At 37.2% G+C, this 19,652-nt stretch overlaps 1 protein-coding gene across 1 annotated transcript; it reads right to left on the bottom strand.

Moving 5' to 3' along the window:
* Positions 1-16,392: 16,392 nt before the first annotated feature.
* LOC133254125 (keratin-associated protein 24-1) lies at positions 16,393-17,215 on the bottom strand. Its single transcript, XM_061428222.1, has one exon. The coding sequence runs from the start codon at positions 17,204-17,206 to the stop codon at positions 16,436-16,438; it is 771 nt and encodes a 256-aa protein (XP_061284206.1). The 5' UTR covers positions 17,207-17,215; the 3' UTR covers positions 16,393-16,435.
* Between the last annotated feature and the right edge of the window lie 2,437 nt (positions 17,216-19,652).

Here is a 19,652-nt window from a genome sequence, read left to right as displayed (position 1 = left end):
GCTGAGTAATACTCCTTGTGTATATGTACCATTGCTTTCTTATCCATTCATCTGCTGATGGACATCTAGGTTGCTTCCATGTCCTGGCTATTATAAACAGTGCTGTGATGAACACTGGGGTACGTATGTCTCTTTCAATTCTGGTTTCCTCAATGTGTATGCCCAGCAGTGGGATTGCTGGGTCGTATGGCAGTTCTATTTCCAGTTTTTTAAGGAATCTCCACACTGTTCTCCATAGTGGCTGTACTAGTTTGCATTCCCACCAACAGTGTAAGAGGGTTCCCTTTTCTCCACACCCTCTCCAGCATTTATTACTTGTAGACTTTTGGACAGCAGCCATTCTGACTGGCATGAAATGGTACCTCATTGTGTTTTTTATTTGCATTTCTCTGATAATGAGTGGTGTTGAGCATATTTTCATGTGTTTGTTAGCCACCTGTATGTCTTCTTTGGAGAAATGTCTATTTAGTTCTTTGGCCCATTTTTTGATTGGGTCATTTATTTTTCTGGAATTGAGCTGCAGGAGTTGCTTATATATTTTTGAGATTAATTCTTTGTCAGTTGCTTTATTTGCTATTATTTTCTCCCATTCTGAAGGCTGTCTTTTCACCTTGGTTATAGTTTCCTTTGTTGTGCAAAATCTTTAAGTTTAATTAGGTCCCATTTGTTTATTTTTGTTATTTCCAATATTCTGGGAGATGGGTCATAGAGGATCCTGCTGTGATGTATGTCAGAGAGTATTTTGCCTATATTTTCCTCTAGGAGTTTTATAGTTTCTGGTCTTACATTTAGTTCTTTAATCCATTTTGAGTTTGTTTTTTTGTGTATGGTGTTAGAAAGTGTTTTAGTTTCATTCTTTTACAAGTGGTTGACCAGTTTTCCCAGCACCACTTGTTAAAGAGATTGTCTTTTCCCCATTGTATATTCTTGCCTCCTTTGTCAAAGATAAGGTGTTCATAGGTGGCATGGATTTATCTCTGGGCTTTCTATTTTGTTCCATTGATCTATATTTCTGTCTTTGTGCCAGTACCATACTGTCTTGATGACTGTGGCTTTGTAGTAGAGCCTGAAGTCAGGCAGGTTGATGCCTCCAGTTTCACTCTTCTTTCTCAAGATTGCTTTGGCTATTTTTTGCATTTCCATACAAATTGTGAAATTATTTGTTCTATCTTTCTGAAAAATACTATTGGTAGCTTGATATGGATTGTATTGAATCTATAGATTGCTTTGGGTAGTATACTCATTTTCACTATATCGATTCTTCTAATCCATGAACATGGTATATTTCTCCATCTATTAGTGTCTTCTTTGATTTCTTTCACCAGTGTTTTATAGTTTTCTATATATAGGTCTTTTCTTTCTTTAGGTAGATATATTCCTAAGTATTTTATTCTTTTCATTGCAATGGTGAATGGAATTGTTTCGTTAATTTCTCTTTCTGTTTTCTCATTGTTAGTGTATAGGAATGCAAGGGATTTCTGTGTGTTGATTTTATATTCTGCAACTTTATTATATTCATTGATTAGCTCTAGCAATTTTCTGGTGGAATCTTTAGGGTTTTCTATGTAGAGGATCATGTCATCTGCAAAGAGTGAGAGTTTTATTCTTCTTTTCCAATCTGGATTCCTTTTATTTCTTTTTCTGCTCTGATTGCTGTGGCCAAAACTTCCAAAACTATGTTGAATAGTAGTGGTGAGAGTGGGCACCCTTGTCTTGTTTCTGACTTTAGGGGAAATGCTTTCAAATTTTCTCCATTGAGGATAATGTTTGCTGTGGGTTTGTCATATCTAGCTTTTATTATGTTGAGATATGTTCCTTCTATTCCTGCTTTCTGGAGAGTTTTTATCATAAATGGATGTTGAATTTTGTCAAAGGCTTTCTCTGCATCTATTGAGATATTCATATGGTTTTTATCTTTCAATTTGTTAATGTGGTGTATTACATTGATTGATTTGTGGATATTGAAGAATCCTTGCATCCCTGGGATAAAGCCCACTTGGTTATGATATATGATCTTTTTAATATATTGTTGGATTCTGTTTGCTAGAATTTTGTTAAGGATTTTTGCATCTATGTTCATCAGTGATATTGGCCTGTAGTTTTCTTTTTTTGTGGCATCTTTGTCAGGTTTTGGTATTAGGGTGATGGTGGCCTCATAGAATGAGTTTGGAAGTTTACCTTCCTCTGCAATTTTCTGGAAGAGTTTGAGTAGGATAGGTGTTAGCTCTTCTCTAAATTTTTGGTAGAATTCAGCTGTGAAGCCATCTGGACCTGGGCTTTTGTTTGCTGGAAGATTTCTGATTACAGTTTCAATTTCCGTGCTTGTGATTGGTCTGTTCTTCCTAGTTCGGTTTTGGAAAGTTGTACTTTTCTAAGAATTTGTCCATTTCTTCCAAGTTGTCCATTTTATTGGCATATAATTGCTGATAGTAACCTCTTATGATCCTTTGTATTTCTGTGTTGTCTGTTGTGATCTCTCCATTTTCATTTCTAATTTTATTGATTTGATTCTTCTCCCTTTGTTTCTTGATCAGTCTGGCTAATGGTTTGTCAATTTTATTTAACTTCTCAACAACCAGCTTTTGGCTTCGTTGATTTTTGTTATGGTCTCTTTTGTTCCTTTTGCACTTAATTCTGCCCTAATTTTTAAGATTTCTTTCCTTCTACTAACCCTGGGGTTCTTCATTTCTTTCTTTTCTAGTTGCTTTAGGTGTAGAGTTAGGTGATTTATTTGACTTTTTTCTTGTTTCTTGAGGTATGCCTGTATTGCTATGAACTTTCCCCTTAGGATTGCTTTTACAGTGTCCCATAGGTTTTGGGTTGTTGTGTTTTCATTTTCATTTGTTTCTATGCATATTTTGATCTCTTTTTTGATTTCTTCTGTGATTTGTTTGTTATTTAGCAGCGTGTTGTTCAGCCTCCATATTTTGGAATTTTTAATAATTTTTCTCCTGTAATTGAGATCTAATCTTACTGCATTGTGGTCAGAAAAGATGCATGGAATGATTTCAATTTTTTTTTTTTTTTTTTATTTACCAAGGCTAGATTTGTGGCCCAGGATGTGATCTATCCTAGAGTAGGTTCTGTGTGCGCTTGAGAAAAAGGTGAAATTCATTGTTTTGGGGTGAAATGTTCTATAGATATCAGTTGGTATCAATATCAACTGGTCTATTGTATCATTTAAGGTTTGTGTTTTCATGTTAATTTTCTGTTTAGTTGATCTATCCATAGGTGTGAGTGGGGTATTAAAGTCTCCCACTATTATTGTGTTATTGTTAATTTCCCCTTTCATACTTGTTAGCATTTGTCTTACATATTGCGGTGCTCCTATGTTGGATGCACATATATTTATAACTGTTATATCTTCCTCTTGGATTGATCCTTTGATCATTATGTAGTGTCTTTCTTTGTTTCTTTTCACAGCCTTTATTTTAAAGTCTGTTTTATCTTGAGTATTGCTACTCCTGCTTTCTTTTGGTCTCTATTTGCATGGAATATCTTTTTCCAGCTCTTCACTTTCAGTCTGTATGTGTCCCTTGTTTCGAGGTGGGTCTCTTGTAGACAACATATTTAGGGGTCTTGTTTTTGTATCCACTCAGCCAGTCTTTGTCTTTTGGTTGGGGCATTCAACTCATTTACATTTAAGGTAATTATTGATAAGTATGATTTTGTTGCCATTTACTTTGTTGTTTTGGGTTTGAGTTTATACACCCTTTCTGTGTTTCTTGTCTAGAGAAGATCCTTGAGCATTTGTTGGAGAGCTGGTTTGGTAGTGCTGAATTCTCTCAGCTTTTGCTTGTCTGTAAAGCTTTTGATTTCTCCTTCATATTTGAATGAGATCCTTGCTGGGTACAGTAATCTGGGCTGTAGCTTATTTTCTTTCATCACTTTAAGTATGTCCTGCCATTCCCTCCTGGCTTGAAGAGTTGATCTATTGAAAGATCTATTGAAAGATCAGCTGTTATCCTTATAGGAATATCCTTATAGGAATCCCCTTGTCTGTTATTTGTTATTTTTCCCCTCCTTGCTGCTTTTAATATTTGTTCTTTGTGTTTGATCTTTGTTAATTTGATTAATATGTGTCTTGGGGTGTTTCACCTTGGGTTTATCCTGTTTGGGACTCTCTGGGTTTCTTGAACTTGGGTGACTATTTCCTTCCCCATTTCAGGGAAGTTTTCAACTATTATCTCCTCAAGTATTTTCTCATGGTCTTTCTTTTTGTCTTCTTCTTCTGGATTCCTATGATTTGAATGTTGGGGCATTTAACGTTGTCCCAGAGGTCTCTGAGGTTGTCCTCATTTCTTTTAATTCTTTTTTCTTTTTTTCTCTCTGTTTCATTTATTTCTACCATTCTATCTTCTACCTCACTTATCCTATCTTCTGCCTCCATTATTTTACTGTTGGTTCCCTCCAGAGTGTTTTTGACCTCAGTTATTGCATTATTCATTATATATTGACTCTTTTCTAATTTCGTCTAGGTCCTTGTTAAATCTTTCTTGCATCTTCTCAATCCTTGTCTCCATGCTGTTTATCTGTAACTTCCTTTTGTTTTCAAGATTTTGGATCATTTTCAATATCATTATTTGGAATTCTTTATCAAGTAGATTCCCTTTTGTTTGGTTTGGTGGGCATTTATCCTGTTCCTTTACCAGTTGAGTATTTCTCTGTCTTTTAATCTTGTTTATATTGCTGCATTTAGGGTGGCCTTTCTGTATTCTGGCAGTTTGTGGTTCCTCTTTATTGTGGAGGTTCCTTGCTGCGGGTGGGGTTGGATGGGTGGCTTGTCAAGCTTTTCTGGTTAGGGAAGCTTTTGTCGGTGTTCTGGTGGGTGGAGCTGGATTTCTTCTCAAGAGTGCAATGAAGTGTCCAGTAGTGAGTTTTGAGATGTCAGTGGGTTTGCTGTGACTTTGGGCAGCCTGTATATTGAAGCTCGGGGCTATGTACCTGTGTTGCTGGAGAATTTGCATGGTATGTCTTGCTCTGGAACTTGATGGCCCTTGGGTGGTGCTTGGTTTCAGTATAGGTATGGAGGTTTTTGATGAGCTCCTATAGATTAATGTTCCCTGGAGTCAAGAGTTCTCTGGTGTTCTCAGGATTTGGACTTAAGCCTCCTGCCTCTGGTTTTCAGTCTTATTCTTACAGTAACCTCAAGACATCTCCATCTCCTTTTGAAGACAATGGGCTGACTTTCTGGGTGCCTGATGTTCTCTGCCAGCATTCAGAAGTTGTTTTGTGGAATTTGCTCAGCGTTTAAACGTTCTTTCAATGAATTTGTTGGCGAGAAAGTAATCTCCCCTTCCTATTCCTCTGCCATCTTAGGACTGCCCCTTGTCTCAATTTTGAATCTACCATTCTATACTTTGCTTTGGAATGCTCTACCTGAGAATCTGAAAGCCACGTTTCTCCTCTGTCAACTGTTCCCTGTTAAGTTCTGTAGATATTGGCTCTAGAGGGCAATTGGAAGTCTGGAGAAGGAAGGAGCCTACTTCTTCCTCATTTGGTTTTTTGTTTCTGTTAACATCACCCTGGCAAAGGCAATTGATCCCAGGCCCCCCACTGAAACCCACCTCCACGTTCCTCCAGAGAGCAAAGTACGACTAAGCAGCAGCACCCATCTGCTGGTCACCTACTCAGAGGTCTGGTTCCCAGCTCCACAGGACCCTCCAAGCTCCACCAGAGGACCAGTGCCCCGTTCAGAGGTCTGAGTCTCCCTCACCTGGAGTTACAAGGCCCTAACAACCATGGCTTCTCTTTGTCCCTCAATCCTATGTCGGGAGCTGCTTCTTGCTCTTACTAACCCTGTCAGCTTGACTCATCTTTTTGCTTTATTCTGTCCTCTAATATTTGTTTAATCACTTCTCTATATTGAACTGATGTGGTTTCTGTTTTTCTACATGGACTCCAAGTAGCTGTCAAAATGTCAGTCACATTTTATGCATTCCATAAAAGCTAGATTCCCAAAAGGACAGTCTCCAACAATTCTGGGTCCACAGTTGGAAGAGGACAACAGATTCAATACCTAGATGTAAGATCTAGAACATGTCAGCATTCCCTTTCATGGGACAAGTTAACTCTGTGAACAGAGTGGTACTCAGTAACACTTCTAGAAGGAAAATACTTTAAAAAAAAAAAAAAAACAACAACTTGACAAGCATACCCAGCACACAGTGTCTTTATCTCCAATTAGAGCCAGGGAAAAAAGCAGAGACTGCAGTAATATGACCTGGTTGTTGAGACATTAGCTTAAGGCAACCATGCATTCTTAAAAATTTGCTTTTCAGATACATTATTTTACAACTAATGCTGCCTACAAGAAAGAATAAATCTAGATATAGAGAGAAAAACACCCTGCAATCAGCCCTCCATATTTGTGTGGATTCCATACCTATGGATTCAATCAGCAGAGGATTGAAAATATTTTTTTAAAAATCTAGAAAGTTCCAAAAAACAAAACTTGAATTTGTTTCACTCCAGCAACTGAGAGCTATTTATGTAGCATTTATATTCTCTATACAACTAATTTAATAGAATTTACATTTTAGTGGTAAATTATATATAGACTATGTTAAGCCACTCAGTCCTGTTTGACTTTATGTGACCCCATGAACTATAGCCACCAGGTTCCTCTGTCCATGGGATTTCCCAGGCAAGAATACTGGAGTGGGTTGCCATTTCCTATTCCAGGGGAATCTTCCAGACCCAGGGATTGAACCTATGTCTCTTGTGTCTCCTGCACTGACAGACAGGTTCTTTACCACTAGTGCCACCTGGGAAGCTGGATTATATATAGTAGATTATCATAAGTAATCTAGAGATGACTTAAAGTATACAGGAAGATGTGCATAGATTATATGCAAATACTGTATCATTTTATGATAAGGGACTTCAGCATTTTTTAATTTTGATTTTCACAGGGGTCCTGGAACCATTCCCCTGAGCATACTGAAGCCCTCAGTATGCTCAGGGGAAGGGCCTTATACTTTGTCCTGCTTTACAATGAAATATCATGGCTTAGAGTGATTGTAGCAACCAAAAGTCATGTTGGAGTTTTAGAGCCTAAGTAAAAATTCTTCATGTCACTTTTTAGCCTATATAAGATTATACTATTTGAAGGTAATCTACTCCTGGGGTCTTCCTTCACTATCTTCCCATATCTGCTCCTACAATCAGACTATATTCTGGTTCCTGGTTAAAATAAATGTTTTATCTTTGGAATTCCTTGAATTTCTAAGTAAGATGATTGCATCAATCAGCACATCTACCTTTTCTTTGTAGTTTCCTTTTATTTTTTGCTTTTAAAGGTAAACAGATGATATCGCTGGATCTTTCACATGAAGGAAGAATGTATGCATTAGGAGTTCCTTTCACCAATATTTGGAATGAGTCCAGATCCCAGCCCAGCTGAACCAGAGTAAATATGCTGCTTGAAAAAATATATCAGATTTCTGCTACTTTACTGTGTTAAAAGGTTAATAAGTTATAGAGATTAAGTGGTCAACATTAGCAGGTACCTTATTATTACATTATTAAAATATTAATGCTTTCGGTTGTGAAATATGATCCATCAGACACCAGAGGCTGGTGTCTAGTGGAAAGTTTAACAGGCTAGCCTGAGGGCAAGGCAGGTTTTACTAGTGTACTTAGGTATACATGTTTTACAAGAAGGGTGGAGTCTCTGAGTTCAAACAACTGCAGTTTGCAGTTTCTTCTCAGAAAATTAACTCAGAGGAAATTCACATCTCTTATGGGATCTCTTTTTTTTTTCCTTCCCTTCAAACATAAACTGGCATTAGCCAAAATGCAGTGTCTTGAGGAAGTATATAAGTTAGGTACAAATCTTTTATTACTAACTCTTGGCAATTTAATAATTAGGGTGTACCAGAATTAAGTGCATCTCTCCTGATTAAATGGCTTAGTTGCCACATGTAATTAACATCTGCTTGTATCATTAGATGCCTTTGGCTGGGCTTGGGTGGCTCCTGATAAGCTCTTTGGGAGAGGAACATAGGGAAGGAAGGCATAGTCAAACACCATAAAAGAATTTTAACACAGGTTATATCTACAATGTTAGAATCCCTCTATTTTAGTGGTGTAAAGGCTCATTAAATTCAACCTCTTCATTTCACTGGTAGAGAAACTAGGGCCCAGAGAGAATATATGTTGATGTTAGTCATACAACTGTATGGTGGCAAAATCAAGACTACAGAGTTACCTTCTGACTCCACGCTGAGTCCCCTTGTATGATTGTGTACTTCTTCTCTAGTCCCTAACTATCTGTCTACACTCGCTGCAGTGACAGGCCACCCTGTAATTACTTCCCACCAACACTCATGCTTTTCCAGAGGTCCCCAGGTAACCATCCAAATGGTCTTTAGTATTTACTTGTTGTTAACTTTTATTTTATATTACAGTATAGTCAATCAACAATGTTTTGTTAATTTCAGGTGTGCAGTAAAGTGATTCAGATATGCACATATATGTAATTTATTCTTTTTCAAATTATTTTCCCACTTAGGTCATTACAGAATACTGAGAAGAGCTTTCTGTGCTATAGAGTATGTCCTTGTTGATTATCTATTTTAAATATAGTAGTGTGCACTTTTAGTTTTTATACAGGGGAGTTGAAAGATTACTGTCTTGAAAAATTCATTGGTTTTGCATTTAAAGACATGGACATAAATGGTTTGGCTGGAATTGCTTTTTGGTTTCACATTCTCTTACAGGATTGCTAACTTGTTAGAGGCCGCCAAGGAATCAAACACAGGGAGAAACCTCCAAGTGATCAGACAGAGATATGTATGGCAAAGCCAATACAATATTGTAAAGTAATTAGCCTCCAATTAAAATAAATATTTAAAGATAAATAAAAATAAAATAAAATCAACACAATGTCTCTAAGTCCTTAGTCACTCAGTTGTGTCTGTCTCTTTGCGACACCATGGACTGGAGCCCGCCAAACTCCTCTCTGTCTATAGGATTCTCCAGGCAAGAATACTAGAGTGGGTTGTCATTCCCTTCTCGAGTGTATCTTCCCAGGGATTGAACCTGTGTCTCCTGCACTGCAGGCAGAGTTTTTACTGGCTGAGCCACCAGGTAAGTCTTGTCCATTAACACTCCCTCCTATTTGAGCAGTGATCATGAAATCCATGATCTTAGCATCTTATTTGAGAACATGTTATACTGCCATTTCTAACATTTCTTAGGAGGAAATAATGCCAAATATATACACCTTTTCAGGTATAGAATAAGTTTACTAAACAGATGTTGATTGCATGAAATGTTTTGCAACCCCTGGAAGCAAGAGCTTTTCAGCACTTGGCATTCTGGAGCTGAGGTCTGCTTGTGCTCTTGATAAAACATGGATTGTACTGGAATCAAAAGAATGAAATTGCATCCAATATTTAGATTAGAGAAGAAGGATTTGGTTTGGTTTTGTGTCTGGTACAACTGTCATCACTAAAAATTCTAGATCACCTAAAATACTTGTTTCAGTGTGTGTATCCTAGAAGTACTCCTCCCAGGAATTGTGCATCTGAGATTCCCTTCCATGATTTACCTGTGGGTAAGGCCCTACCTTCATGGTGACTTCACATTCAGGTTTTTAGTTTTTCAGATTAGTGAGTTCATGCTTCTCAAGGAATAAAGAGAGACAGCTTCCTCAAAAGACACCAAAATTATTTCAATCAAATGGACCTGTCGGACCAGGCCAGTGGGATACTTGTGCTTTTACATTATGTTTTTATTTATAACAGCACTAGAATTTACCTGAAATCAGTAAGAAATGTAGATGTTCTATGCCTCAGGCTGTATCTCTGTTACAAGAAAAAAGGAAAAGAGTGTTCTAGCTAAATTCTTTGGAGCAACAGTTTTCTAAGTTATGGAGATGCCATACTTACTTGATTATTATAACTAAGTGTTAAGCAGATAATTAAGGCAGAAGTGCTAAATGTGTACTTTCAAAAGCACTAGAACTATGACTTCTGGATATATACACAAGTTTAAGAACTATGATAAAAAAGAAATAAATGTATATGTATATACACATGACAAGCATACACATTATTATAAATTATTCATAAAGTCTGCATAGTTATTGCTTTTAATTAGTTCTAGAATAATTGTCAAAGAAATCATTGGCTTCAGCAAAAATCAAACTTTATTTGGGACCCAGATTTATAAGTTTGCAGGAGATGGATTTCTGGGAGTCAGATGTGGCCCACCATGGTAAAGAGGCTCAGGAAAGGAAGAAATTGATTAGTTTCCCATTTGAGGACCTTTATCTTTTATGGGGAACCCAATTGTTCTTATTATAGGGGTACAAAGGAGTATTTTGGAAAGGATTAAACTGGCTTCTCAGGTGGCACAGTGGTAAAGAACTCGCCTGCCGATGCAGGAAATGGGGGTTGGATCCCTGTGTCAACAAGATCCCCTGGAGTACGAGATGGCAACCCACTCCAGTATTCATGCCTGGAAAAGGCGGGCTACAGTCCAGGGGGTCACAAAGAGTCAGACATGACCGAGCATGCATGCACACCTGGATCCACTTCCTTTTTCTTTCTTTTCATATCCTTTCTCTTTCCTTCTTTTCCCACCTTCCCCCTACTACTTCTCTCCACCTTTCTCCCTCCCTCTCTCTTCTCCACCCCTCCCACCTAACCTCCCCTCCCCTCCCTCACCCTCTTCTCTCATTGTTAATGGCAGTCGCATATGTTATGTGTTCCATGTAGGAAACTAAGAGTTTTACCAACTCAAGTATTTTTCTTCAAAAAAAAGTTGTTTATTCTCATCTTACAGTATGATTTCTCTCAAATGTAAACAAGATCAGGAGTATCAATTTAAGTTCTATATGATTCTATCCAAAGATATGACTTCTGTCTTGGATCAAATTTTTTTAACTATTGTTCTTCTGTAGGTATAGCACCATTCAATTCATTCCCATACACTACCTCACTCTGTATTATAGAGCATAAATTCTATACAGAAAGAAAAGCCTGTGGTGTTGGTGAAATACAAACATCTCTTTGCTTCTTTACAGGGTAGCATTGCCACCGTTTGTGTGCACTATCCCTGGGCACCGTATGAGGGCGTTTTATACACTCTGTCTCTTAATTCTCAGAAAGTCCCTCACTGTATCGAGCCTCAGAGGATTAAGGGACAATTTAAGTAGGTGGCAGATTCAGGATTAAAATTCAAGTTCTTCTGTAAGTCACTCAACTACTACACTCATGATATGTAAATCGTGATGCCGCACAGAACAAAAAGCATTTAGTATCTCTCTTTGAGTCTGTGGGCTAAAAAAATACTCCTCAAAGTGACTCAAGTTTCAGATGGCGGCCAGTTCTTATAGTACAAAGAAGAGGTACAATGCCTTACCCAATCCAAGACAAAAGAGTTCAAAAAAGCCTGTTGCTTATTAGAGATGATTGAGAAAAGATGCACACTGATAAGAAAGAGCGTATTCTGTGGTAGTATAATTTGTAACCCTCCATTCTCAGATGAGAAATTGTTCTGTAAAAGTAATGATGATGACAATTATTTTTATCATAATTACTTTTTAAAAAAAGGATTCTGGACTTAAACTCATTATTCATTCTTCCTTAAAAGAATAATTCTGGATTTTAGGGTATTCTTTAAATAAAGAAACTTTAACATCCTTCTTTTAGATAACAGGATATAAATGTAAATTTGGAGGCCATATATAATTTTTTAATTAAGAGAATTTCTTGGTGTTTTTGAATAATATTTCCTTTAAATATACGAGGGCCTGGAATAAGGGCAGTCAACAACAGCATCATCCAGAGTTTTTAGGACTCCAGACTGCAAGGCATAGAACACAAAGGGAAGATCTGAGTGTCTGTGTTCTTTTGATCTGTCAGTGACCTGACTATAGATCCACAGCTCCGTGATTACTGAGTCTCAGCTGCCAATCACATTTAAATAACAGACAAGAAGAACAAGCACAGGAGTGCAGAGAGCAGCTGAAGAAATAACTTCATTAGCTCTGAGACAAGTCTGATCAAGGATTCACTTTCCTTCTGATTCACCTCTGAAGTGAATCTCAGAACTATGATTTCAGCAGTCAGTCACGGGGGCAGGTAGAAATTTTAGCACGGAGCGTACGATGTTGGTAGTTATGAATAATTATAGAGCTACATGGTTTTGAAATAGTCTTGTGATATTGGGAATGACAACATCGTTAATTGAACTGTCAAGTGAGCCTGCTATTCTTCAAGGGCCTCCTGGTAGACAAGATCCATTTTCCTATGAATCAGGGACAGCACACCAAATGTATACTCAAACTGTGGTAGAAGTATCTTGCAGAACTCAAAGAAAAAGACACAATTAAGAAACTCAATGGGACAAAGGTTTAAAAATCTATTAAATAGGGAGATTTCTTTCTTATCCATTAGAAACTATGATACATAAAAGAAGGATTCTAAAATAGATTGGCTAATGATTCTAGTGTTAAGACAGCAGATAGAAACAAACATGAACATCATATAGTTATATTCAGTTCTTTAATAGCATACCAATAGTGGTAGCTTTATCAACTCATTAAAATTTTATTATAAATTGTCATCTAAAACATAAATTTTTAAGAATATGAATTAAAATAGAAATTTTAATTACCCTTTAAGTAGATTGTATTAAGGAATTTTTAGGATACAGTTTTGTTAGATTTATAGACTTTCAAATAGCAGATGTATATGTGAATTTGTTGTATTTCTTTCTCTGCTATATACATAGAAGATAAGCAAAGTGTAAAAAAAATATTTGAATGAAAATTTTTGCAGCTGTAGAAATTATTATTTTAAATCTATAAATAATTTTTAAATAAAAAATAAATGGTCTCCTTTTATTTGAGAAGTAAAAAGTGTTGCTCAGCTACACAGGGAAAGAAGTGATTCATTTGTATATTTTTAAGTGCAAATATAAAAAGACCTCTGCTGGGTTCTATAAATTAGTTGCCATTGGAGTTATGGACAAAGAGTGTAACTTATTAAGCATACTTTGTGGCTAACTGAAATTAAACAGGACAAACATACATGAATATCTATATTCTATCAACTTCTAGAAGGCAATGTGCTACAGAGGGCTGATGTCTATTTCACTTTGCTCTTCAACCTTTCTATTAATAGGAGCAGGAAAAAGGTTGTTGATTATACACTCTACAAAGTCAGAGGGTGGGGCCAATTTAATTTCTCAATTGTTGTTGGTTAGTTGCTAAGTTTGCAACCCCATAGACTGTAGCCACCAAGCTCCTCTGTCCATGGGATTTCCCAGACAAGAATACTGGAATGGGTTGCCATTTCTTTCTTTAGGGGATCTTCCTGATCCAGGGCTGGAATAAGCGTCTCCTGCATGACAGGTGGATTCTTCACTGCTGAGCCATCTGGGAAGCCTTATTTCTCAGTACTGTGATTTTATTTTGATTTTAATTTTTTAAATTACTTAGGAAATCAAATCAGAATTGTTTAGTCTAAAAATCACTTGGAGAATTACCAGCTCCCATACCTAAAAACTCCTGAGAAATCTGTGTGCAGGTCAAGAAGCAACAGTTAGAACCACACATAGAACAACAGACTGGTTCCAAATTGGGAAAGGAATATGTCAAGGCTGTATATTGTCACCCTGCTTATTTAACTTCTATGCAGAGTACATCATGCAAAATGCTGGGCTGGATGAAGTGACTGAACTGAACTGAACAGATTCTTAAAACTCCTGTAAAGCTAGCACAACCTAGGTTGTGTTTTCCTAGCATTTTTATTCTAGTCAAAAGTGTGTGTGTGTGTGTGTGTGTGTGTGTATATAAATATGTATATATATATATGTATATATATGCATATATATTATTGATAACATGGAGAGATGTTTATTAACATGTGTGGTTATACATAAAATATGTCACACTTTATGTGAGCCTATAAAGCAAAAAAGTACAGAGATTTCTGATATGCCCCAAAACTCCACACAAACACCCATGTTTTATTTTTAATGTCTTTATGATATCTCCTATAACAGAAGCTTTTAATTTTGGCATAGTCATATTTATAATTTTTTTTTATTTTACAAGTATTTTTTTTAATGAAGAAAGTCTTTCCTATCTAACATGCTGAATCCCTTGTCCTATATTTTCTCCCATTTTTTTTTCTCATGGAGGAGCTTATGTCCACTTTTCTTGGGTCAAAGTAAGCTAGATCATTTTTCAAATTTCTCTCTTACTTCCATCCTTTTTTCCTCCTTCATCGCACTCTCATATCTTAGTCTTCTCACCATTCAAACGTATATTTAATTTATTTCTCTCACAAGTATGCTTTCATTCTTCCAGTTAGAATCCTTCCTCTGACTTATTTTGTATTGTTTTTAAAATGGTTGAGACAGTATTATGTTTGTTTCCATGTATGACTTCTATGAATAATTCCTGAGAACAGATCTATAAATCTTGATATCCCCAAAGAGTCTCATTTAATGCTTCAAAGAATAGGTTTTCTATTAATGTTTGTAAAGAGAAAGTATGTGTTTAGTTTAGACAATGAATACTTAGCTGGGACACAGCAATTATTTTCAAATACTCAAGCACTTGTCCTATGTTAAAGGCTGTCCATGGTTATGGATAGTTTCTAAGGACAATTGGATTTTTCTCAATATAAAGAAGAAATTTTCAACAGATAGAATTCTCTGAAAATAGAATGAACTCACAAAGGAGTGACTTGATTGTCTCCCAAACATATTCACTCAGGAGTGATACATTAATATTCTTTCTACACATGGTAGGCCTCCTGAAAGAATAAATAAAATGATATCCCTATTTGTATGCTTCATGAGTTTTCATTTTAGTCACTGACCTTTCATATTGGTGATCCCTACCCCATATTTCCACTCTCCAGTTACACCCATCTACAGGAGCCATTTTACTTGTTTTTAAAAATGATTTGCTTTCTACATACAAAAAACTCAGGATAAATTTTTATCATTCAATTTTTATTTTCAATTTTTACAAGTTTTACAAGTTTTAGAAGTTAAATCACTTCTCAGAGTTCAAGATTAAATGTATCCCAAAGTCAAATCTCGTCAACATGATTAAATAAATATGCATATTTTCAGGGAAATATACAAATATTTAATATTTTATGTAGTTTTATTAAAACTGATTTATTTTGAAATTTCTCCATAAATTTCCCCATGTAACTATCAATCACAGACACTTTAAGAGAAGTACCACTTAATATATTTAAAATAGAACAATATAAGACAAATAAAAGTCTTGGATATTTATAGTCCATCTTCTTTATATTTTTAATTAGGCTAGAAAATAAATAGCAGGAAACTAGTGCTTCAAAAATATCATGCATATTGCCCAGAACACTGATAAAACCTTAGCAAATATGAAATAAAGCAAAATGAAAATCATTATTTCCTAATAGAAACTTGTTGCCTAACTACGTACCAGAATTTTTTGGCAATCAGAAAGCAATAAATCAACAGGGGGGAATTTTAGCTGAGTCATGAACATAGATTCATGAAGCATCTATAGAATATTTTGTCATTTTTCCAACAAGCAATGTTTGTGTTTCTGCTACCTCTGAGGTTCTCTCCTAGCATTGAGAACAAAAGCTGACTGTCAGTCAATCCTATGTGTTCTGGCTTCTTTGGAAGGGAAGATTTGCTGAAGGTCTTCTGATTTTGAAGTCTAGTTGGACATTGCTGCTTGCACATTCTTATATTCAGGCAGTAGGAGGAAGGATGAAATAGCTCAACTCTGAATGTTTACAGTGATGTTGTTTAGTTGCTAAATCTTGTCCGATTCTTTTGATGATTCTGTAGCCCACCAGACTCCTCTGTCCATGAGATTTTCCAGGCAGGAATACTGTAATGGGTTGCCATTTCCTTCTCCAGGGAATCTTCCCAACTCAGGGATCAAACTCACATCTCCTGCATTGGCAGGCGGGATCTTTACCAGCAAGCCACTTGGGAAGCCCTAAGATGATGTTACCTTATAGCTTATTAGAAAGATGCTAGTTAAGCAAGCAGCAAAACTACTGATAGAAAAACAAAACGATCTTGAAAGAAAGTGCTGGAATGGCCAGTCAGACCAAGGAGACTCCACTGCATCAGGAAAGGTCACAGATAGTCGCATTGGCAGAGAAGTGACAGTGACTGCCCAAATAAGAAAGCTGTACTGGCCTGTATTTCATGTGGAATCTCTTCAGTGTGGCCATCATATTCAATCTCAGAAACAATAATACTACCTTCAGGATCAGCCTTCAACACAAAGGGCATTAAGAGAGCGACAGAAAAACAGCTATTGGTGATACTGGCTGTGGTGAAAAAGTCCTAGAGTTATATTTGAGGTTAACAGAACATGATTCTTAAGACACATGAAGTAATTCAGCAGAATATTAGAGAGGGTGGCACCTGCACCTTGAAACAATTTCTAGCAGCTACAATTGCAAGTTGATCGGTAGTAATTCAGAGGCCTGTAACCACCATATAAATACCTCAGAGGAGGGAAGGAACTCGGTATAGAGCTTAGCGACCGGAAGTTTCTTGCAAAATAGCTCAGTGGGGGGCATCTCCTGTGCCAATCGTATGGACATTGGCAATTTCTTATTAAATAGTTTTGGCGTTGGCAGCTGTTGGTGATATATCGTGATGGTGAGAGGCCACTGGGTATGAAGCCAAGATCTTGGTAGCTTTTGTACCCAAAACTGCCCAGTCTGTAGTGGCTTAGGGGCTGGAAACTCTTGGATAAGCGGTTAAGTTGCCCAAAGCATTTAAAGCCATTGCCGAGGGTCTGGCAAGCTTTGGATGTACATTGGCTGGGGGTGCAGCCATCAGATACATACCCCTTGGTCTGAGGGCATGGATTGCAGCTGGGGCTGGGTCCGACGTTGGTTGTTTCACGGGCACTGCAGATCTGGCCCCCTGTTGGAGAGTTGCAGGGCACAGACGAGTTTGATCGGTCACAAGTTGTGGTACAGGTCTTGGGCTCAGAACTGGGAGAGTCACAGCTCGGTGCTTCCCCACATGTTTCTTGGCAGTTATCCAGGAGCCAGAGATTCCCGTGGTAGCTGCTGGGTAGGCTGAGCCCAAACGTAGGACTTACATTGCTGGAGCAAAGAGCAACAGAAGCAGTCACTGGGAAATAACAGTGAGTTCTGTAAGATATGCCACTACAGTTCCCAGGATAGCCTAGAAAAGCCATGGAGCCTGAGTGTATGTTCAGCGGTGGCTGTGAAGGTATGGCGAGACTGTGGCTTGACACCTTTTTATATCTTCCCTGGGGACTGTCTGCATCCTCCCCAGACTCTCTTCCTTCTCGCTGCCTGGGACAATAACACCGCAACATTTCATTAGTGTGCTGTTTAGTGACAGCTGCTGATGTCTTCACACTCATATTAAAGCAAGTTTATTTGGATTCTTCAAAGTTATCTATAATCACCACGTTGACCATCGCTCATCACTCATCATATGCAGACCATAACTTTTGTGAACAGTGATTTCAGTGTTAACAAGTAAGCTCTCATCTGTCAACCGGTGGTAAACAAGAGATCATGTGTCTATGGGCTTTTGCAACATGGTTATTAAGGGGTTAATGAGGATCCAAGTGAAGCAAAGAACCTGGACTTTTCCACTCTTTTGGCAACTGCAAAATACTGCCAGGACTTGACCCCATACTCTAAAAGAAGCTGAATGCCTTGATTGTCTCCACATTGTTGCTCGAAAGAGAGCATGAGGCATTGAACTATTAAGAGAGGACTTTCTCCCCCTAAATTAGTGTTATATTCTTAACTATGCCAGGCCATGTACTGGTGGCAACATCTCATCCATTTGGAGAAGTCCGTCTGTAAGATTCACAGCAATCTCACTGAGACTTAGTGACTAACACAGGGCCAAAAATGAACTTGTTCCCAGGGGTCAGCGGTTGCTAAGTAACCAAGACTTCTGGAAGAGGTCTTTCTTAAAGAGTTTCTATAATATGTAATATCAAAGAATGCCAGTTTCTCAAAATTGTACCTGCCTAATTGACTAAAATTGTATATCCCATTGTCTCTCTTGTAAAACCCCGTTGCTGTCAGATGTATAATATTTCTTTACATTTCTGCCCAAGTAAGTTTTACTTATTTTTGATTTTCTTTTCTTTTCACATAGAGTTTATTCCTCTGTTGAAGAATATAGTTATTTTTGGTCTAGAACCACAAAAGGAAATGGCTATGCTTAATTTTGTTTTAAATGACCTATATAGTTCTTATAGGCACTGTACGTATTAAATAACACTTTTCACTTCTTATGGTGAAGGCTGAAGAAAAATTTTTGTAAGAGTTTAATTTAAAGAACTGGCACTTTGTTCTTAAAAATACAAGCTATAATTCACACTTATAGCCTCCACTGAATTGTTAACGGCAATGCATTTATTAACTGTAATAAGTTCAGACAAAAGATAAGACCAGCTTCTTCAGGTATGATAAGCTATAGGGTTAGTTTTTAAAAGACACTGTCTTCACAGTGGTTTAAAATCAGCTAGATTTTTCAAATGTACATCAACTTAAAGTTACAGATATTCTTCACACTTTTTTAAATTTTGAATATTCTCATAGTTCCTCTCAGCATTTATTCAATAAGGTGATGGATTTTATTCTATGGGTAACTCTTTATTCAACATATTTTACTGTTTGTACTGTCTTTGGGTGAAAGGGTGAGGATCAGGAAGCCACATTTTCAGCAAATTGTTCATCTATAGAATATCCTGGGGTTTTGCACAGAAATTTTCAGCCCTGAGACAGGCAAATAGGAACTAAAATATACAAGGAGCTTGATGGCCTCCAGCACTTGATGTAAGGGCTGGAGAGGGTGTGGAGAAAAAGGAACCCTCTGCGCTGTTGGTGGGAGTGTAAATTAGTGCAGTCACTATGGAGAACAGTCTGGAGTTTCCTTATGAAACTAAAAATAGAAATACCACATGATCTAGCAGTCTCATGCCTGGACATATATCTGAGGAACTATTATTTCAAAAAGATACATTCACCTCAAAGTTCATAGCAACAATATTGACAAAAACTAAGACGTGGAAGCAACCTAAATGTCCATTAAGGGATGAATGGATAAAGAAGATGTAGTGTATAAATATACAATGGAATATTGCTCAGCCATAAAAAAGAATGAAACAGTGTCATTTGCAGAACATGGATGAATCTAGAGGTTTTCAGAGAAAGACAATTGTCATATGACATGGCTTATATGTGAATCTAAAAATGATACAAATGAACTTATTTACAAAACAGAAACAGACTTAGACACAGAAAACAAATGCATGGTTACCAAAAGGAAAAGGCAGGGGAGGGATCAATTAGGAGTTTGGGATTAACATATACACACTACTATATACGGGTTTCCATGGTGGCTCAGATGGTAAAGAATCTGCCTGCAATACAGGAGACCTCAGTTCAGTCCCTGGGTCAGGAAGATCCCCTGGAGAAGGGAATGGCTACCCACTTCAGTTCTCTTGTTTGGAGAATTCCATGGATAGAGGAGTCTGGCAGGCTATAGTCCATGGCATCCCAAAGAGTCAGAAATGCCTGGGTGACTAACAACAAAAATCAACAAGGACATACTGGATAGCACAGGGATATACAACATCCTGTACCAACCTA

The sequence above is a fragment of the Bos javanicus genome, chromosome 1 (genome assembly GCF_032452875.1).
Source record: "Bos javanicus breed banteng chromosome 1, ARS-OSU_banteng_1.0, whole genome shotgun sequence".
Classification (NCBI taxonomy): Eukaryota; Metazoa; Chordata; class Mammalia; order Artiodactyla; family Bovidae; genus Bos; species Bos javanicus.
This window is presented reverse-complemented; position numbering and strand designations above follow the sequence as displayed.

What these genes read in the sequence shown, in the direction of transcription:
- LOC133254125 (XM_061428222.1), bottom strand. Translation starts at nt 17,206, where the DNA reads ATGGCTTTTCTAGGCTATCCTGGGAACTGTAGTGGCATATCTTACAGA.